General features: G+C 38.6%; 2 protein-coding genes across 4 annotated transcripts in view; one reads left to right on the top strand and one right to left on the bottom strand.

The window, feature by feature from the left end:
- lrrc17 (leucine rich repeat containing 17) overlaps positions 1-4196 on the bottom strand; it is a 51419-nt gene extending 47223 nt beyond the window's left edge. The window contains exon 1 of the mRNA XM_034674029.1: positions 4086-4196. The gene's annotated coding sequence lies outside the window, so the exon portion shown is untranslated. The remainder of the gene's footprint in view (positions 1-4085) is intronic.
- Positions 4197-20180: 15984 nt separating this feature from the next.
- The window catches only part of ccdc146 (coiled-coil domain containing 146), a 65484-nt gene continuing 62990 nt past the window's right edge, over positions 20181-22674 (top strand). For 2 of the 3 annotated variants that reach the window (XM_034673421.1, XM_034673420.1), the window contains exons 1-2: positions 20716-20812; positions 22080-22261. In XM_034673421.1, the coding sequence (XP_034529312.1) occupies positions 20749-20812; positions 22080-22261 (246 nt within the window). In that variant the 5' untranslated portion in view covers positions 20716-20748. Of the gene's footprint in view, positions 20253-20486; positions 20604-20715; positions 20813-22079; positions 22262-22674 lie in introns of those variants that run through there. The other variant, XM_034673422.1, reaches the window with a different exon arrangement.

Raw genomic sequence — 22674 nt, 5'->3', positions numbered from 1 at the left:
GAAGACTCAGTGGAAGAACCATGTAATCGATCATGAGAGACGCAACATAACCCATTTGCCTGGGCCTGTGTGGTGCTGACATAATAATGTTCAAATTAAAAAAAGATGATGGGGATGTAATGATGTCAAAATATACATGTGTGTACATTATTGAACACATAACATGTCTGCCAGAGGGAACTAATACAAGAACTTTGGGTGTGGAAGCAAAATAAAAGTGTTTTATAATTCTGTTATATGAAATGATGTGTATAATGTTTATATATATAATGACATATTTCAATTAGAACAAAAACAAAACCCTGAACAAGGTCTTATTTCTAAGCCTTTCAATCAACACACTGCTGGCTGTTTTTATGGAAGTGAGTCCAGTGAGGGATCATCTTTTCCCAACTGTAATAGTGACATGTGCTAGTTGGTACTGTTGCATGAAAAATGGTTCATCTTTTTCTCCAAGGTTCATTACGTATTCATCTCACGGCCGTTGAGAACTCCAGCAGTCAAAGGCACTGTGAGGAGTCTTTATGTTGTGTTGATTCTGGAGACCTCTTTGTACAAAATTGGTAGTGGTAGTCCAGGTTCCATCTACTGTCATAAAGATGTAGCTCTGCTCTACTTTGAATCTGATGCCTGTAGGTAGTACAATGGGATAACTAGGAGTAACATCAGAGTGGCATCATTTTTCAATTGGGTAAAAACCCTTAAGCAAGAATCAGGCATAAAGCAAAACGATGTTTTCAGTCTTGCAGGATCATTTGAGTTTTCAGGCCTTGGTTTGCAACATCACCCAGAGATGCAAAGGCTCACAATTGTTGTTAAAGATTTTGCAAAGTTGATATGTGTCTCCTTAATCTGCTGGTTGGCATTGAAAGTAGTTTAGTACCAACTGTCACCATCACTAGTACTTTCCTATAATACTTCAGCTACATACAAACCACTATCTGCTTTGTTATGCTCCATGTTCCCACCCTGAAGCTCTTCTCTGAGTCGTGCTGTTTGCTTCAGCTTTGTTCATTTCTGTTGTCTAAACATGTTGGCAGTGATTCATCTGTGCTGACTTCTGCAGAACTGAAATTAAAGAACGGATAAAGTCTGAACGACCAGGTGTCATTATAATTACAGATCATGTATAAACACAATGCAGGCACTGGCCTGTTCATAATAGATGAAACTCAGATTTCTCTCTCTCTCTTGTTGTCTGGCTTGAATTGTGCGTCACTGCCTTGAGGGAACAAGAGAATGTATTGCTTAAGTAGTCTAAGATGTCATGCTGAACATATACCTTCAATTTCCATTATTCTCAAACTGTATTGTGTAGAACTCAGACACTCTCACCAGCTTCACTCATTAACATTCGTCTTCTGAAAGATAGTATCCATCATTGTCTGCATATAAAGAAAGCTTTTCTGAAATATCACCAGACGAACCAATGCTTTAGTTTTCTGGTCTGAACCAAGTGTGATTTTTTTAATGATGAATGGTAAATCTTACGTTGCTGTGAATAGGACATGTAAAGAGAGAAAGCAAGCAACAGGGCTTGAACAGGTTTTAATGCTAACGTTAATGTTAACTTTGATAACTGTTGCTCCATTAATTCTGTTCAAAATGAACATCTTAACGGTTAACAGAAGTCGGCAGAGTTAATCAAAAATGTTACTCTGCCAATCTGACAGGAAGGGGCATTGTTGTTGTTTATTAGGCTGCAAAGTTGTGGCTTTAAAGCTCCTTGAGTAACTTTCTGTTTGTGTCCATTTTTGCGCCCCAGGTGGACACCATACCACTAATCCGTACATGCACAATGAAAAATCTCACCCTGCTTTCTTTTAACAGTCAGCGGTATTACTTACTCTGAATATTAGCTATGGGGGAAAAGGGCTGTTTCTTCAGTGTGCTGGCAATTAAGGCTGCTTTGTACTTCTGCATCGCCCCTATGCAGCAAGGCTGAAGCAGACATGAACACCACATACTTGTGCGTTGATGTGTACGTGACGTGCAGCAATTCTCTGCCGAAACGCTTGAGGACAATGCGGTCTCTCCTGTGGGTCTCTCTGATAGCCGGTCGCCTGCGTCCGCCCCGCTACGATCTTACTTTTCCACAGTGATTCAGAGCGTGTTATGTTAATCTACAGCTGATACATGTTGCTGTTTATCATACAGACATGATTACAGGGAAGAATAGAGAGGAGGAGATGAAATGTATGGCCGATGAGTGGGGATCCCGGAAGTGCTGTAAATGCAGGAAATACAATGCCGCAGAGCGGACCAATCACAGGGCTTGTGGTCCGCGTTGATTCTACGCGTACTTGCATTTTGGAAGAGTTGCACATCAGCTACATGCGTAGGCCTCTGCGTAGGTACAGGAGCTATGCAGACCTCCAGCGTAGGCTACGCCGTCGATTCGACGCAGAAGTATAAATCAGGCTTTATCTAGTCTGTCACCTACCCCCTTAGAGTTGTGCACACTGAGAATAACAGCAACATTTCTCCAAAATTTCATAAAAAACGTAGTGTGAATTCTTCAGTAATTTTTTTTATCACATTTAGAACAATATTCATAGACATTTTCACTTTTACTCTTCTTATGACAAATATATTTAAGATGAAATCATTGTTAAATCTTAATGCTAAATGTAAATATAATTGTTAAATGTTAAATTTGAATGCTGAATATAGATATAAAGTTTTTTTAGTTTGCTTTGAAGTCTGCTAAAAATGAGCTTTAACTCCTTTTTGCTGGTTTCTAGTTGGAGTCAGCAGTTCAAATATGGTGTTATGAACCCCTCTCCAGAAACCACTGTGCCACATTGCTGAGACTACATCCATGTTTTATCCAGTCTATGGTGTTACCAAGTGCAACTAAAAGAGTGGGAAAATAAAAAGTAATTGAATGATGCTAAATTGAGCACTTCTCACAGCATAAATCCTGTTGACACAGCTGTCGGATGTGAGAGCGAGAAGATGAGCGGATGTCAAATTAAAATTCAGCCAGCTGCAACCTCAAATCTTACATGAGGAGAAACTTAATTAAGTATTTTTTGGATACAAGACACTAAAAAGAAAGATGCCACAAAACTTTCTCTGCACTAATTTCTTTTGCTGCTTCATGAAAACCACCGGAGTGAGCTCAACACTGCAAGGTTTTTCATCTGTTTAACTGCATGTTTCTGTAATTGGATCTTTTATAGAGGTTCTATCTTTCTCTCTAAAGCTGCAATCTGTGATTTAATAGGATGGCAGCGCCATAAACCTTCAACCGCTAATAGAGGCTGCGGTGTGTCACAGAGCTCTGATGCCATGCCACTCTGTGGGCCATTTATTTTAGTCCCCAGCTGTTTATAGCATCTGTCTCACACACATACACACACAAAAACGTTTGCAGTCTTTTTTTAATCTGACCTGACCTAACCCTTACAGATGACTGAAAGCTTCCACTTTGCTCTGAGTAGTCTAGCTTTACAACACTCAGAACCAGTGTTCTTTGGTCAGTCGGATCCTTTAAAGGCGCTGTGATCTAATAAAAGAACCTTCCAGGAGCTAAGTAAGCCGGCTGTTTATGTGATCTTTACACCGCACAAATCACCCATCACTGCAGTAAGCAGGAGTCAACTTAATTTATGGTGTGAAAGCTACTTGCAATAACTTAACAACTGTTTTGTAAAACTGCGACTGAGCGAGTCAGTTGATTAATCACATTTTCTATAAGCACTTTTGTGTGCAGCCAGACTGGATGCTTCAGCGTATTTCAAGGAAAGCATAAAATATCACAGCACAAGATACCTCCTCATTTCTAGAGTCTGCTCTCCACTGTTTAGCTTTTCGTATCCCAACATCTTGCAAAAGGTCATTTTTCTACCCACGGCCCTCATCTCTTCTCCCAATCCTCATCTGTCATCCTAATGTTCCATTTGTACAGCAGGCCTTTTCCCTTTGCTCTATCCATTTTGTAGGTGTTACCCAATTTTCTCCATCTTTTTTTCCAAATAAAAGTGTTTTTGTTGTCAAGTAAGTTTTAAGTAAAGGAAAATGAGGGCACCAAGATAGAACTGTCAAATCTCCTAATGGATAAGTTAACTTTTGTTACTTACCTTGTGTCTTGTGTTTCCAGTTTTAGGTTGAAAATTCTGGGTCCGTGAACTTCCTGTTCCCCAGTGTTTCCTGCTCTCTTGATTACCTTAATGAGCCTCACCTGCGTCTCATTATCCCCACTCTTTCTACGTATTTAACTTCAGTCTTCCCCTCTGTCCCAGTGTTTGTTATTTGGATTCGAATCAGTGTGTTGATTTGGAGACCACTGCTTGAACTAAATGATTATCTGTGCGTCAAACCTAATAAGACTTTTTAACTTTGGTCATTACCTGTGAGTCTTGCATTTGGCTCTCATTCTTGATTCATTCTGGCAAGAACAAGATTTTCAAGGTTCACACTGTAGCTCTTTTCACTAGTGATGGGAAGTTCAGCTCTTTTCAGAGATGCATGCTTTTTAACTGATCTTTCTTGTTTTATTTAATGGAACAACAAAAAAGAAGTCAGGCATATTAGAAGAGACTATGACTGCATCATCGCAGTAGTAGTAAAACTCAGACCCCCTCTCCAAAAACCTGGAAGAAATCTTAGGAACAACATGTAAGAGGAAGTTTCGTTGCACAGATGTTGTCCTCATCACTCTCCTCCTTCTCCATCTCAGTGTCATGAGCTTTATGAATCAGTCCCCCACGCTGAAGGCCTCAGAGATATTCTCCAGAGTGTACTCTGAGTACTCTTGAAGGGATTTCGGGAAGTTCAAGCGTTAATCTTCGGATGCAGCCCCTACCCCCTGCTTCAGATGACTTTAGCATGATGCTGCTGCTCCTCCTGCTTCTGCTCCTCATACCTCAACTTGATCTATAATGGTGGCCCTTTCCTCTTGGGCTCTCTTCACACTGATATCACACCAAGAATTTCTGAGGTGTTCTACTGAGCCTTCTTCTTTTGGTACAGGTCAGGTTACATGCCTGAAAACATATAAGGAGAAACATACAGAAATGAATTCCAGAGTGTCATGATAGTTGTTGATCTTGAAAGTAGAGTAAACAAATCCCTGTTTCATGTTGGCAGCAGAGCATCCTTTTTGTGCTGATCCAAGCTCTTGTGATTTACAGCTTACTGTAAAGTGTGTCCATGCGTGTGGGAGGTTTACTGTGAAGGGCGAGCTCTCATTGGAACATCTGCTTTCCAGTACTGACATGCTGCAGTCTGATAATGGCATGTATCTGTCTGTGTGTGGGTGTGTGTGTGTCTATTCAAGTGTATCATTAATTCTAAAGAGGCGCCAGTTTTGTTGCTCTCAGATGATTAGATAAAAGGAATGTTTCTTTAAACACAAAACAGGCTAACTGCTCATCTGTCACCTTTTAATGTGATATTGTGATCTTTGCAATAAATCTACAGACTGACATTTTTGAAGTGAACAATAAATCAAGAGTGGTAGACAGATCAAGAGACAGTGTTTTGACTGATATGCTAACCCTGAACGGGTTCCAATACACTGCAACACATGAATCCGCTTATTATGAACGACAGAAACAATCAAGTTGACATCCATTATTGATTTAAAGATGATTTTATTGATTTTAAAGTGATTTATTCACACAGTTTTTAAAAAAAAGTCCCAACCTACTTGTGGGTTGATCATTCAACTTAACATTTTCTTGGCATTTTGATCTGAGACATAAAATGACAGCAGCATCTCATCTCAAGTTTGTCTTCTTCAATTTGGTAGACTTCTCCGTCACTCAGTGGAGAAACAGCGAGGGAAGTGAAAATACACACAAAGCTGATATCCTCTCTTCTTCTTTCCATTGCTGCCACAAATTTAAGTTTTGTGATCCCCGACTAAATTAAAGTACTATTAAGAATATATTCTCCATGTTGTTCACTGATCTAGAATGTCAACGGAAATGCACCATTTTTGCCACAGTGTCAACAAGCAGAGGCGGAAAGTGCCAGACTCCTTTACATGCATTGATTTGATTTGATGTGTGGGATCAGGTTGTTGAGAAATAACCCACTGTTGCTAGGGGTGAAGCATTTTTTGCTAAGTAACAAGCCACTCCAACTATCAGGAAAATGTGACAGAGAAAAAAACATCACATCAACTGAAAGTGAAGTGTAATACACATAACTGGGCTCAAATAGATTAAGTAGAGGCTCAGAAGATTTGTATTAGACTAGCTCTACACTGCAAAAACTGAAATCTAAGTAAGATTGAGTATCTCAGATAAGGGTGAAATTAGCTTATTTTTTGCCTGATAAGATAGTTTTTCTCACTAAGCAGTTTATGTTAGTGTTTCACTTGTTTTGAGTGTTTTGGTGCTAAATTATCAAGAAATTTGTTGGGTGCAGACTTGGCCTAATGGTTAAGTTGTGCGCCCAAGAATCAGTTGGCGAGGGTTTGAATCCAGGCTGTGCCCTCTATCCTGCATGTCATTCTCCCACTCTCTCCCACTGTTCTCTCCTCTACAAATAAAATGTATAAAAGCCTGAATAAAATAAAAGATAATGGCATTAGCATTTACTTAATTTAAGAATATTTTTAGCATATTTACAAAAGAAGTCTCATATTTTTTTTATTTCTATAAAGAAAAAAGCACTTGTTATTAGTGAAAATACACTAATTTTAAGGTATTTCTGTGTTCATTTAGGTTAGATATTTTTACTTGTTTTGGAAAGTCTTGACAGTTTAAGTAGTTTAAGTAATATACCCCCATTTTTTGTATATTTTCCTTGTTTTTGAAGGCTGGCTTTTTGCAGTGTAGGGGCCACAGGTGTAGCCAGTAGATAACAATAAAGGACATCAAAGCAAGACCTTCTTTCCCATACCCTGGTCCAGTACTGTCCAGCTAGCAATTTAGCAAAGCTAAATATTAGCTTTAATCAATGTTTGTGCATATCTGCATGCCTAAGTGGTCGTCAGATGACTGCAAATGGGTTCCAGGATAGCGCTATAGCGGATATGCTCCGCCTCTTTGACTCTTCACACAGACGGGTTTCCTGCATGAAACCAAGCTCTGAAGAGATGCTTCTGAACAATTGTGTGGGACTGCACTATTTTGGTGCTTCCACACAGGCTTCAGTTCTTATTAACACTTGTGCTACTTTTTATTTCAATGATTGATTGGGAGTTTGAAAATCAGAAATGCAGTGCCTTGTTTCTCTGCTTAACTGCCAGTTGTATTGGATAAAGTGAGATTGCAGGAATCTACAAACTGCTTTGTTACAAATAAACAAATCCAGACATGCTTATACCTGTATGCACTGAAAGACTGGACAACATCCCACACAGCTGAACGACAGTTCAAAGGTCACCAAGAGAGCCTGTAGCTGACCTCAAAGCTGCATATTTTCACTATGATCTCAACATTTTGGCTCCTCTCTTTTCCCCTTTGACTACATGTTGACCTTCTTGAAAAATTACAAGATACTGGCAGTTTTGGTTCAATTTAAATTTAATTTTCCATCTCTTTTTTGTCTCTTTTGTAATCCACTGGGTGGCCTCTCTGCCCTCAATACATATTGCATCACTATGTTTTACTGTGGAGAGATTTTAAGACCTTGCTAAACTGGTAATTTAATGGATGAGTCTGGAGGATTTGGGAATGCATTTAACTGTGAGAGGACTGGGTCACCATGGGGGGGTCAGTTTCAAGGTCTAAACGGTTGTGATTTTACTGCGACTCAGACAGAGGGAGTGAGTCATTACATCTCACTAGACAGGCACACACAAATTTCTCTTGCCTGTTGTTTATTTCCTTCTCCTGAGTTGACTTTTTCTCTGACTTTAGTAGAGTGGGGCTGTTTTTATGAGAGGTAGTTTCAGTTTTTATCAAACTGAAATGTTTGAAAGAGCCAAAATACTAGAAGAACTCGCTCCCCAGTCTGTGCTCTCTACTCTGTAATTTTGGTTTTGGGGTGTAGGCTACTCCCTGAGGACAAAACTGAAAAAAATCAGTGCTCCATAGAAGCAGTTTTAGCCTGTTTCTAACCACAGACAGAGAAAACACACAAAATAAGTTGTGGATTTAACATATCATGCAATAAACGTGTGCCTTCTTCAAGATGGCACCAGCATACGGAAATTATAGCCTGTGGCTGTGGTTTGTACTTGCAGTAAAATAGAAAATGAAAAGAAATAAGAAGCAGTATTGGGATTTTGGGATGTAAAATAATAGCAGTCAGCCTGTGATCAAGTTGAAGGTTGAAACTTAGTGGAAAAAGTGAAAGCTTGGGAATGTTTATGGTGCTATTTACTGAAACCTTTCCTTGATTTTATGTATTTCAGAAGATAATTATATTTATTCATCTTTGCTTTTAGTTATGAATTGATGATTGGCCTGTTTTATCTTGTTGTCTTTGCATAGCACTCTGTAATTTGCACATTACAAAGTACATGTTTTGGTGTAATCTCATAGCTTTTATCAGTGTCATTCTCGGCTGGTATTGGCAGCTATATTAATGAAAAATATGTTAAAACAAACACACTATGTAGATCACAGATATTTTTGGGGGATGTGGTGGAGACCAAATCAGAGTGAACAGTCAATTAGATATTTCACCTCTAAATAAAAGTCAGTATTTCTGCGTGTCTTTGTGTCTATATAGGCCACTGTTTACCCACCCAAAAAGTCGCAGTAATATGTCAATTCTGTATTTGCAGTGTGTCCCTTGTCCTCTACACTCAAAAAAAGCAACATGGGTGTATGTTTTATCAACATAAGTATAACATGTAGCTTCTATTATATTAATTCATGTTTAGTGGTTAAACATTGTTAAATCATGCAGTTTTAACACAACATGCAAAATCCTCAAAACTACAAGATTAGGTTATGTTGACATCAAGCAAAGGGTTTAGGTAGGAAACCCATCTGCAATACCTCTCCAGAGCAGAAGTGGCAGTATGGTGCGACATCTACGGTGGAGAAATGTCTTAATCAGTAAGCACTTATTTTAAAGGCTACCAAGTCAAGATCCATATTGTTTGTTTGTTATTGTTTGCCTTCTCTGGGGAATACTTCTCTATTCCAACAAACCCAGTCTGTTTTGTGGTCTTTTTCCAAACTTGACACCAACTGGGGGTAAACTAAGTTGGCACGTTTAAACTGCTAAATGTAAACATTCTTGATATGTGTCTTATTCTCTCAATAATTACTATTTTAGAGTTTATTTTCACATGATTAAAAAGGTTTGTCTCACAGTTCAAATCAATTCTGATGATTGAACATACAGGCTGCACGGTGGTGCAGTGGGTAGCGCTGTTGCATCAAAGTTAGAAGGTTCTGGGTTCGAGTCAGGTGCCTTTCTGTGTGGAGTTTGCATGTACTCTTTGTGCATGTATGGGTTCTCTCTGGGAACTCTGGCTTCCTCACACAGTCCAAAAACATGCTCACCAGGTTCATTGGTCTCTCTGAATTGCCTGTAGGTGTGTGCGTGAATAGTTGTCTGCCTTCTAAAGTCAGCTCCCTGCAACCTCGAATGGGATAAGCAGTTAAGATAACGGATGGATTGAACTTACTTTAGTTTGGTTCAGTCAGCATGATTAATTAGTGTTATTGTACCATTTAAAATTAAGTTGGACCCAAACACTGCAAAGCAATGGTAACGTCAACATATTTACAATTAGTTGGTTCAACAAAATTGTGTCTCGCTAAATGAGCATTTGAATTAGGTGGAAATTATTTCCATAATTTTATTACGTTCACCCAACAAATTATTTCTTTGAGTGTAGTGACCCAGAAAAAGATTGCTTAAATATATTTCAAAGGTAAGAATGTTGTCTGTCTTGTCTTGTAAAAACTTTAGGGTTACGTCTGGTGTAGTAGAAAACCTCATGACATACTGGATGATTTAACTTAATAAGATGTATTATTGTATCACTGTGTAGCCACTGTGTGGAACACAGACATTTTTCCATAATAGTGAGCACAAGTTTCCAATTGGAACAGCAGACAACATAGGCTTTTAATATGCGTCTGATATAGCCACTCCAGAAATATGAAATGTCTGTTTTTCCCTCACAGATTTAACTATTATCTCATAATATTGGTGCCTTATTAAAAATAGCATTAATATTGCATGCAAAAAGAGACATATGGAGAATGACTCATGGTAAGATACATTGATATGTTTAGTCATATAGCTTTAAAAATGCCTAAAATAAAAGCAGCAGACAAAGAAATGACATATGGTGGAACCAGACCAAAACACAAGGACACAGAAACTGAAACAGAGAAAATAGCGCATGATTCGTCTCGTACATTTTCCATAGACTCAACCATCTTAACTGGGGAGGGCAGCCTCTGCAAGGATGTGGCTGTCTGTGGACTGTGGCTAGGATGAAAGGGAAGGAAACCAGGCGACCCTGGAGGATTCTTCTTCCCTCTCTTTCTGCACATTAGCACACGCACACACGCGCAGTAACAAAGTGAACATGTATGTAAATGAGAGGCAATCCTCCAGATCTGGTCAACAGATGAAACTTAATTGTTTCCATCTTTCTAAACAGGCGAAGTGCAACTCTCAGAGAAATCAACTTAAACTAAAGACTCACATCATGGAGCTTTTCTTTCTTTCTCTCTGTCTTTCTTTCTGTCTTTCTTTCCAGACATTCCATTGTTCCCATAAAAGAAGTGAATACCCTCAAGGATAGGTCAGCTACAGATGTTTGTAGGTGATTAAATCACCTCTGACGTGATGTAACATGCATGTCCCTGTCTCCCAATAACTTTCTTCTCTTTGTTGTGTTTCCTTTTGTTTCTTGTATTATACGATACAGACATATGGAATGAATCAACAATTTTTTTTCCCATTGTATGCCTGTTTTTAAACTTCTTTGCCTCCTGTCGGGGCAAATATTGTTCTTTTGACTACATTTATCTGACGGTGTTTATCGAGCAACTGGTCACTTTTGCTACTTGCTAAAGATAAGCTATGATTTATTCATTCAGAAGTATTTGAAAAAAAAAAAAAAAATTTAAAATTAGCTTCCCCCTGAAACATCAAACCGATCCTGCCAATGACAGCTTCCTAACAAAAGCAGAATGTCTATGCAAACATTTCGCTATAATGGAGCAAAATGTTTGTCCTACCAATTTCATTGGTTCACCAATGAAGTGTCATGGGTTGCTTTTGTTTTGTGTTTTCTTTGTGGTGTCATAGCTTTTATTTCTGGTTTCACGTCATGTGTTTCTTTGATTCATGTTCTGTGTTGTATCTGTTGCCGCTCTTGTGTGTTTAGTGTTTTGTCTTGTTGCTACCTGTGTTTTTTTCTGTTGAGTTGGCGCAACGTTGAGTTGGTTTTCAGTGTTTTTTTTGTAGTGTATTCTTGTGTTAAGTTTTGCATTACTGCCTGTGTTTCCTGCCTTTGTGAATGTCTTCACCTGTGCCTTGTTGTCCTTAATCGTTACCCAGTGTGTCTATGTAGTCTCTGTGTTTCCTCCCTTCTGTGCCTGCTCATTGTACTCCTGTGCTTGTGACGTGTGTTTGTCTGAGGTCGTCAGTGTTGTTTCCCGTGTTCTAGTGTTTCCCGTGTTTCTCAAGTTTTTGTTGTTTGAAGAAGTTTTTGTTTTATCTCAGTCTAAGTTTATGAAATCCTTTTTATTTGGAATCCACACCTGGGTCCTCCCCCTCCTTTCTTTGCACGTGACAATAAGCTTCGTAAAAAATACCCTGGATTTTATGTTGTATATCAGCAAATGATTTAGACTATTACTTGATGGGACAGTCATCTAAATCAAATTTCACAATAAGTCCAGGATTTTTCAAAATACCTCAATTGCGGTCAAGGAGTTGGACCAGACAACTGACAAACATCTGTTGTTATTGCTAGCCACACTACTAGCATGGCTAAAAATGTTTAACCACTAAACAAAAAAGTTGCCCATAGTAAGTCAATAACATGCCAGTGGTTCAAGTGGTAGCAGATGCATTAGAGGGATTAGTTGTAGTGATGGAGAGAGCAGAAGTAGTGGTAGCTAGCTGTAGTGGTAATTTTTTCTACACCTTATAATTACTTTTTGGTGGAAATACTTGAGTCAGTTTTTTGGGACTTTTACTTGTCAAGTACTTTTAACTGTTACATTCACCCAAAACAATATTGAAAACTACTTTGTTCTTTCCTATGTTTCGAAAAAATACACCTGTAAATATCTGATGTGCTCACTGATATTCTGTTTTTTATACCTTTTTTTTTTTGTATATCTTGGATTACTTAAGCAATATGTTACATTTTATTTCATAGACCATATCACATTGTATCCAGTGGTAAGTGATATAAAGAAGAAACAAAAGAGTTTGATGCTGATGTGCAGAAATATAAGTTTAAAAGTCTAATATAAACTCCAGCTTGAATAATAGGGGAAGATCCTGTGTAGTAAACCAAAAATATTGGAACAGTAGTCTGATGGGAAGCCAGTTTAAAAAGAATGAACATCTGGGAGTTGTATGGGTAGAGATGGAAAAGAAAATAGTCTTGGCACATTTGAGAAATAGCCATAATACTACCTGGATTAACTTTAATCCTAAACCAAACACTGGGATGTTTATGTAACTAAAGTGTCCTCCATTAGAAGGCAAACTGACTCATAACTTGTTACAGATTGAGACAAACCGACCCTATCTGTTTATTTCTGCTCCAAATTTAAACTTACCTCTCAGAGGTAGTGTGACCTTTGACCCTTGAGAGGTATTCCCAATTTACCTCCAGATCCTTGACCATGACATCTACACAGGTTTGTTGAAAGCAGTAAAATAGACACTGGACTGTGCATGCTATTCTCAGTGGAAACAGGAAGGTGGTGGTGATTTTACTCTAATCCCTGTGGACATTTGTAGGGTGTGCTTGGATAAATTCCACCACTGAGGTCATGCGGGGTCACATACCTGGAATCAATTAACTTCCTGCGCTACCAGCACAAGTTTTACCCAGAAGATTCAAGACAAACAGAGATTTATCTGACCGTAATTTAACCTATAAAAAGCCTGCTTCTCTCTTTATTGAGTAGAGTAATACAGCAAACACCAACTCTATTAACATAAAGACTATTTGGATGAATTTCTCTTTCTTTACCACTCATTGCTCAACTTTTTTTTACTGGGTAGAATCCAGAATAATCCTCATGAACAAAGACACTTATTCAGTACGTTCCAGAAGGCATAATTAGACTGGGCATTTAAAGTGAAAAGTATTAACTGAGCTTATTCAGCATTTTGTTGAGCATGAAACTTAGTTTCCTGATTGTAATTAGCTTTCAAGTAATGTGTTTTTCCATTGATTTTGTCCAAACAATTACCTTATTTAAAATAAGCATACATTAATTATATTTCCTGATGTGTCAGAAGACAGACTTAGCTTAGTTATCTTATATAGTGAGATTTGTTTGGCAGCAGAACCATCTATTGTGCACAACGTAATAACACAGAAATTCCTATGGGAAAAAAGACATTGTAAAGATAATAAGACTAATCTGTCACTGGAAATGTGTTCATACAGACACACTCCCCTGCATAAAATATGTCCTGAAAAAATACCCTAATTAAGCCTCCAGGTCCTCTAAGGTTATACCTTTGCAAATATCCAAGCAGCAGTTTGCAATTTGTCTCATTTTATTGGACAAGAAGTGCAAGCTAGCCACAGATGATGAATTAGTTGTTATGTGAGCAGCACCACAGGAACCTTCCTAAGAAGTGTAGAAGGCCTAGTGAGGAACAGGGCCTGTAAAATAACAAGAAACACCACATCAAAGACAAGAGGCGATGAGGCCTTTTCTTGGTCTCCTCATTAGGGGAAATATATTGATACTGCAGAGGGGAACAGCATGTGGTCACTTCCTACAAGAAGAACATGTTGAATACATCTTTATCAGTGTATCAAACTCATAAAAAATTGTCATTGTGAGTTGAAGTTGACCCCTCTTTCTATGCTTAAGGACACAGCTCTAGCCTGCAGGAGTTCCATAGAAATGACCATATATTCACATATTTTAAGACTTTAAAATGCTCTTGTGTACAGATTTCCTACGAAGCAAAGGTATGAAAACATTACCTCATCCCAGAGGCCTGCACCGGCCAATCTCAACAATCGACAGCTTCGAAAAACCCAAGTCTGCCAAATAATTTACACCTAGAGACACACAACGTCGCAAAGAAACACTGACACTGACACACAACCCATATTTTGACCAGGCGTTGTTTGAATAGTGCTGAAAGGAATATCCCATAAAAACAGAGTGAAGCTGTCGAGCTAGCTTTAAATGCAATTAACTTGCATGTTTGACATCATGCATGGTGTAATGTATCAAGTTGTTCAGTATTATGCCTCGTACATGACACATTTGTTTGACATGCTGAAAACATGTTGTGATTGAATACATTTTAAGCATCATAACCATAATGACGAAGCTAAACGTGGCGTTCAAGGACACTTGATGAAGTCATCTTTCACCAAAATAGAGTACATCATTAACCTAAGATATGTTCAGTTATAAAACCAAACATGTACTCCATTAGTTATATGATCTTAAAGCTAAAAGTATTCATTTGGTGCAAGCTATTGTGTGTACATAAAGATGGATGACATGTGTCAGCCTTCTCCCATTGTACAAAAGTAAAGCCCAAAACACCTTGATACCCAGATGGACACACTGAGTTTATTGCACATTTAGAGTCAGAGTAATGCCCCTTTTCAGCCATTTCCTAGCATCAAATAAGTGGTTCAGATGAAATATCTCAGAACAGTTGGTCATATTTAGCACGATCAATCAATCAATCAATCATTCTTTATTTGTATAGCGCCAAATCACAACAAACGTTATCTCAAGACGCTTTTACAAACATAGGAGGTCTAGACCACTCTGTGTCAAATTATGAACACAGACCCAACTTCAAGACAGGATAAGACTCAGTCTGACCCCACCTTAATCCATCATGAGCATTGCATATCGCAGTATTTAGCTAGTTACAGTGGCGAGGAAAAACTTCCTTTTAACAAGCAGAAACCTCAGGCAGAACCAGACTCATGTTAAACAGCCATCATGCCTCGACCGAGTTGGGTCTTGAAAGAGGTATAGAGGAGAATAAGAGAGAGAGGTGATAGTGATGAGACGAGTAGTAGAAGCTGTTGCCGGTGGAGTCCAGCACGTCCATATCAGCTGGAGTCCTGAACGTCCGTAGCAGGAGGATGCCTATGGCAGCACAGAGGGACCTACGAGACAATGGAGCTCATGGACCCCAGAAAGGTCTATGGTTAGTAACTTTAAATGGGACAGGAAGAGATAAAGTAAGTGATGGGGGCTTGGGGGGAAGTGGGTGAGATAGGATCCCAGTGTGTCAGTGCACCAGTTCCCTCGGCAGTCTAAGCCTATAGCAGCATAGGAACATGGAGGAGGTGGGCTTAATGGCTTTTATTGGAACCAGTCCATAAGGGGAGCCACAAATAAGTGACTTCACTTTTGGGGAGCTTCCATGTCGTCCATCTTTTTGTACTGTCTTTAAATCAAACTTGTGGCTCTTTCATGAGATCTTCTGAAAATGCATCCCAGTGCTTTAACCACTATCCTTCCACACATGTCTGAATAAATTGTTTTCAATACAAACAACTTTTTGTTCAAATAATTGATGATTTGGACCCCCTCAGAGATCCAGAATTGAGCCAAATGTGACCAGATATTATTTTAAAAACTCAAACAGCTGTTTCTGGCTCACACACATGGCTTCAGTTGAGACACTGGAAACACAGACATGGCTGTTCAGGGATGTGATTTTTGTTTCTCTGGAAGAAGTAAGTACAGTACAGAGGTGAGTCAGATGAGTTCACGCTGCAGGGGGTATATTCTTGGCTTCCAGTCACTGACACACACAGTGGGATGGTGCCCTGGATTCCCCGCTGAGATCCTGCACAGACTGTGAAGAATGACTCCAAGTTTGCCAAAAAGTGTTCTCAGGGTTTAAGAAGTCCACAAAACTTAAATTTCGTACTTCTAAATATTTTTACAGAACTACAAGGAGTTTGATCCAAAAATGAGAACAATGAGGAGATTCCTTTTCACTTCATAACGTAATGTAATGGCTCTGTTAAATCTTCTGCTTTATCCTGTTCTCTGTTCGTGTCCTTGAGAATAGCGGACAAATGATTCAGCCTGAGCTTCAATAAAAGCAGGTTTCAAGGTTTTATGAGACTTTAAAACATCTGTTTATAAACTGTCTCCAGACACATTGTCTGAGGGACACAGTCCTTGACAAGAGAAACTGAAACAGCAGATACAGTGTGTGAGAAAGAGTATGGAAAAAGAACAGTGTATATTGTGTGTGTTTGTGTGTTTTAATTAGAGCATTTAAAACAGTCTCTCAACAGCTAACCACACATGAAAGCGAGGAACCAAGCAGTGGAGGGTGGTTGTAAAATTGCCCCCAATCCCCAAGTTACGTTTGTTGTGACTACAATACAGCAGTCAAACAGAGATCTGGACACTTCCCCTGGGGAGTTAAGCACATTTTTCCAGAGGCTAAGTTTGTGCAAGGACTGACAAGGGAGCTAAAAAACAAAAAACACATGGACAAAACAGGTCAGGGCACGCTAACACGTAATGTGGGAATTGCAGTTGCTGTTTTTCCTGACCTGTCTCTACACAAAGTCTACAAATGTGACTAGCAGCAGAGATTATTCTCATTCAGCTGTACAGTCATACTTAGACCTAAATGCTGACTTCAGCATTCTAACATATGAGAAGCACAATCATACTAAGACCTTTATGTTAATGCTGCATATACCAGGGACAATGTTTTCCATGTTCACCATCTTAGTTAGGTAAGTAGCATGCTTAGCATCGAACACAAACTGCAGGTGAAGCTGATGAAAACGTCAGTTTTGCATGTATTCAACAATTAACCAAAATATTGGACCAGTATGAGCTAAAAAATTTGAATTACACATGTATCTGTTCTGAATTCTGGTCCACTGATAACAAGCTAGCCATATACTCAACATTCTATCCTGTCTCATCACAGCCTGTAGCCCGCTAGCTGCCTCTTGTGACTCAATCTGCCTCATCAACATCTGTTGTGGATCGTTAAACTTCACAGCAGTTACTGTGAAATGTGGCAGGTCATGAATCTCAAGCCAGCAATTTTGGTTGACTTGATGGGAAGACATGGCAAAACAAGTTTTATAATGCATACAGTCAGCAGATTACAACCAACTGACTTAGATTCAAGCATTATGATGGTGCAGTTCATGTCAAACAACTAAATTAACAACGAACTCAACAACAACCTGAAGCCCAAGGCTTCTTGTTTTTCCCATGGTCATTTCCCAGTGCTTTGCCCAAAATAGCTGTGAAACTTGGAGGTGATGCTTTGTTTGCCAGAAATGGTAATACAAGGATAATACATGGGCACATTTAATCAGAAAGTAAACTGTAGTCTGCCAGGATTTGGAAGTTAAAATATCCAGACTGTTGGAAAAGATTCAAGGTTAATTTTGGAACCTGGCTTTTGTGCAAAACACACTCTTTCTCAAAGTGTAGGGTGATTTGTTTGGATTTAACAGGGATGATAAAATTAGATTCGCATAATTAACAGGTTTAATTAAAGAGCCTTAAGACTCTAATTTGGTCTGACATGTCAACGTCCAAAGAGGAGAGAGCCTGCTGTCTTTTCTCTATGTTCATAAGAACAGTTAGTGTTGTTTCTGTCTTGCATACAACTTGATTATCAAAAGTTGGTTGTTGTAAAGTTTAAACTGAGAGCATCAGTTTCATTTTCCAACAGTTTAAAGAAGAAGCCAAATCATGAGTGATGATGTGTCAAACATTACTGTTGACTTTAATAGAAAAATAGCAAGTATCCTCAGTCAAACTAACCAAAGTGCAAGGGTGTGTACCATCAGTTGGTCAAATATGTTCATTGAATGAGGGCTCCAGTGTAGGCCTATGTGCATTAAAGCAACTACATCATTTCTGTTGTGTGTGCTGTCAGAATTTGCGCACATTCCCTTACAATCATACTCCCCACAATGTAAATGTATATAACTGAACCATACGTTTTGCTGTATGATGTGATTTAGACTTGAAAGACTGAGCCTTTGAAAACAAGGGATATTTGTGCGACAGCCAATCAAGTCAATGTAAGTTAGGAACATTGCTATAGATGAAACACAGCAGGGTACATCCCGTTACTATGGTGGCCCTGAAGGGCAAAACACAACAACATTACAGAAAACACAACATCATGTTGCCTATCCTCAACACCACAGGGCTTCTTCAATGAGCTCTGTTCTGGAAGTCTTTTCACCATAAGAGGAGCGACCACAGCGGCAGAGGGTCCCAGGGCCCATGTTCAGCAGGGGCCCCCTCCTGAGCTACTTTTTTGACAGGACCAGAACAGCTGATGTCTGTCCCTGTCCACAGTCAGTGTTGTAATTAAAAACATTAACACAGAGAGGTTTGAGAGACCTCTTGTTGTGTCTTACATCCCCTCACATTGTTCACAGAAATATTTTAAAGGATTTCTTCCTTTTCATGCATTAATATGTTACCCATACACTTTGGCATGCACATACATTCCTTAGATAACGCATCCCTGCAGCTGTTCCAGGGAGTGAAAAATGGACCATGCCAGCTTCCAGAGTGCACTGTGGGAAAAAACCTAACAGAAGAACAGCAGTGTTTCATCACCACCATCTCCATTAATAGAGATATCAAACATTAGATAATGATAATAATAGATAAATACATGAACATTTTTAATTAAAAATAAAAAAATTAAAGAATGAAGGGGGGGGGGGGTAGACTAGTTCAGTGGGCAAGTAAGCAATTGAGTTAATATCAATAAGGAGATATTTATCAAAAAATGGTCCCCCCCTCAGTGTGTATATTGGCGACGAGTGGTTATCAATTACCTGCATAGGAATAGACTGAGAATTATTATTATTATTATTATTATTATTATTATTATTATTTTCTTTTATGGACTTAAATTAACCATTTAATACTTCAATATCTCCCACTTTAGTGTTTAGTGTTTTTTCTTTTTTTTTTCCTTTTTGTCTGTCTGTGTTCTTTTTTTTAATGTGCTTCATGATTTCATATGAACAATAAAATGCAATAATAAAAAATGAAATAAAAATAAAAATAAAGAGATATAATACTACAATTACTACTACTTTTATTTTTTTTAATTTTTTTTCCTTTTCTCTCTTTGTCTTGTCTGTGTATATATTTCTGGTTTGTGTCATGTTTGTCACAAACTGTCAAATATTAATGCAATTTATTCTTGCAGCAAAAGAAAAGAAAGAAAACATTTTTCTTCTGTGCTTGTGACTGTGTGCATGCGACCATCACCATCCCTCTTAGAACTCTGGCCTATCTTTTATTGACAGCTAATATCATACAATTACTACTACTAACAATAATAATAATTCAGTCAGACAACTCACGTTTAAATTGTTTATTGTAGCAGCAAATACATATTCATGTTTGGCGCCCAGGCTCCGGCCTCATCACTCCCTGCAGATAAGTTTACATGCAGACTTTGAGGAGTGATGAGCAAAACATACTAAACACCCCCGGAGCCTGCAGGTGGAAGCTGGGGAGGCGGCGGGGAAGAAGAAAATATCAGCAATGGCATGCAGCAGCAGAGGCGTTGACAGGCAGAGGGAGAGATGGGAGATTTTTCCCCAGTTTAAATAGACCGCCAATTTGAGAGGCAGAGGGCAGGATTGGATGATGGATAAGAGAGTGGGACATGTGATGTGTATGGCATGGCAGCTCGAGTTGTCTGCCTGAACTAGCTCGCAGGCATTGCTCCATTAATAGTAATAATAATATTAGTAATTAGTTCGATTAAATAAAAAAAAATTATAATAATAAAAAATAAATTCTAACTAATTATAGTCATGATAATAATAACGGTAACAGAATCAATAGTACTAATCATAATTCTTGGTATCATTTAGGACCTTTACCATCATCATCTCTGCTTCTTCCTTTCAACCTGAACTCCCTCTGTTCCCTTCAAATTCAGTGTTTTTTTGTTTGTTTGTTTGTTGTTGTTGTTGTTGTTGTTGTTGTTGTTGTTGTTGTTGTTTTTCGTTGTTGGTGATGTGGAGTTACAGTCCACAATCCACACTGTCGATCATCATTTACTTATTTCAAAGTATTCAGTCAGCAGGCCTTGGATGCTGCTCCGTGTTACTAATGCATGACACATATTGATGATGCGCCTAAGTAAGTTACCATTTACCGCCACCTGCTGGACAGTCACTGCAAGTGTCGATTCATATTAGTGAGCTTGTTCAAAACTTTTCCATCTTAGTTGAGTTTCAACCACATAACTCGAAGGTGTAAAGAGTAACTAGTCTAACGCGTACATGTTGAACAATAACTGTATGTAGTTAAGCCTATAATATATCTCTATGCAGTGTATAAACAAAACTGAGGGAATTCATCTGCCAATGTTAGGGGCGTGTTGCCTCGTCGCTATGGTAACTGCAGAACGCCATATGGAAGGAACGTCTGTGATTGAGTTTGAGAAAATGAAGCACTGAGGAAGTGTGCAAAGAACCAAGATATTCAAAAGTAAGACTTTTTGTATTTATTTTTATGTGCATGTTTGTTAAGCAGACAGACTTCGACAAAGATTAAATCAAGAGGGTGACGCATAGACCTTTTGTCTATGTTTGTGCCCACATTGTCCTCATTGTGCTGAAGTGGGTTTCTGCACATGAGGGTGTGCCAGTTGTTGCATGGACATATTGGGATTTTAAATTATGTTAAAGGTCGAAGAGGTAAGATTGTAGTTTTGTAGCCTTTGTCTCATGTGGCCGATTAGTGTATTTAATTCAATGACAGTTGTAGAGTTCAAACGAAAAACAATGGTGTTTGACTTTGCTTTCATCATATAAGCAATTCTACACTGATCATGCATAACATGAACAAAGTTAGGTCATTCTCATTGATTATCTCTGTGTGATGCCACCTGTCAATGGGTGGTCTCAACTCAACTCAACTTTATTTATATAGCACCTTTCATAGAGAGACAGAAAACAACAACAAAATTAAAAAAGGCATGATTATAAATAAGATACTTAAAAATAAAATAAAATGAATACAGTAAAATTAATAAAATAAGTAATAGTGGAAAGAAAAGTTTGAAATAAGGTAGCGTTAACAAGATCATAGGAATACGAGAAATTAATTGATATATAAATAATTGAATAAGATAAATAGATGTTAAAGCAATGATTAAAATAATAATAAAATAATAATGCAGTCCAGGGCTAAAAATTAAATTACTCCAAATTAAAAGCTAGATTAAAAAGGTAAGTCTTAAGTTTACTTTTAAAAACACCCAGAGAGCTCACTGTTTTAAAGTCCAGAGGCAGAGCGTTCCACAGCTTAGGGGCATAAAAACAGAAAGCTCTCTGGCCGGTGCTTGTGTGAGACACACGAGAAACATTTAAAAGGGTGGTCTGTGTTAGGCAGCAAGTGAACATTTGGCCATCAAAGTCGATGTGTTTGAGGCAGGAAAAATGGGCAAGTAAAAGATGTGGGCAACTTTGACCAGGGCCAAACCGTGATGGAGATGGCGACTGGGCCAGTGATCTCCTGCAACTGCAGCTCTTGTGAGGTGTTCCCTGTCTGCAGGGGTCAGTACCTACCAAAAGTGGGCCAAGGAAGTAAAAAGTCATGGACAGCCAAGCCACACTCATGTCCTCTAGGGCCCATGTGGTCTGATCCAACAGAGGAACTTCTGGAGCTCACACTGCTAATAAAGTTAATAGTAGTTCTAGTGGGTTCCATGTCTCATCAGGTCAGGGCTGTTTTGTTGCTGAGCTGATGAGAGGGTGGGATAAACTGTTCATTTGCAGGTGTATATAATATTTATTGCCACATCTTTGTCATGGTTAGGGAATAATCCTTTATAATCCCTCAAAGTCAGCCATTTTTAAAAGCAAAACCTTAGCTACACCCACTTTTACCAGTTTGCCCTTGCTAGTATACCTCTCCATACTCTGCTTAATCTACTCTGTTTTTGCATCTTCCTTACATCAGTGAGTCTATCTGAGGTGCAGCAGGACAGCAGGCCTCCTAGTGCAGGTGCAGTGGAGGTGGAAGAACAAGAGGAGGACTACATCCCTCTCGTGCCTCTTGCACCTGATGCTTCACTCCCAGAGGAGCAGCCCACTGCATCTACTGATGTCTCTGCTTGTTCTGCTTTCCAGTACTTAGATGAGGTGAGACTTTTAAATGATGTTGAAGGATCATACTCCTATTAAATGACATCCTCCAAAGAAGTTGTAGGAACTAACTTACACATGCCAAAAAGAGATGAAGATTCCCATTTGTTTACATAAAAACAAACTCACCGTATTATTTCCCAGCTATGTTCTATGTAGAAAAGATTGTGGTACCAGAGATGGATCAGTTTACCTTACCTTAAACTAATATAGCTTTTTGAATAGGTATAAAAGTCAATACTTGAACTTGTCATAACACAACACTTTTTTTATTAACTGGATCATCACAAACTGTAATCACATTAAAGTCACAGGCCCACAGTTTGATCATTTATCCTTTGTGAAGTTAATTTGAAGTCATTGTTTTATTGAGCGGCTTTATTGAGTACGCACCTCATTAACTCATTTTT

Source organism: Notolabrus celidotus, chromosome 21 (assembly GCF_009762535.1).
Source record: "Notolabrus celidotus isolate fNotCel1 chromosome 21, fNotCel1.pri, whole genome shotgun sequence".
Classification (NCBI taxonomy): domain Eukaryota; kingdom Metazoa; phylum Chordata; class Actinopteri; order Labriformes; family Labridae; genus Notolabrus; species Notolabrus celidotus.
The sequence above is the reverse complement of the archived record's forward strand: the minus strand, read 5'-3'. Positions and strand labels throughout refer to the sequence as shown.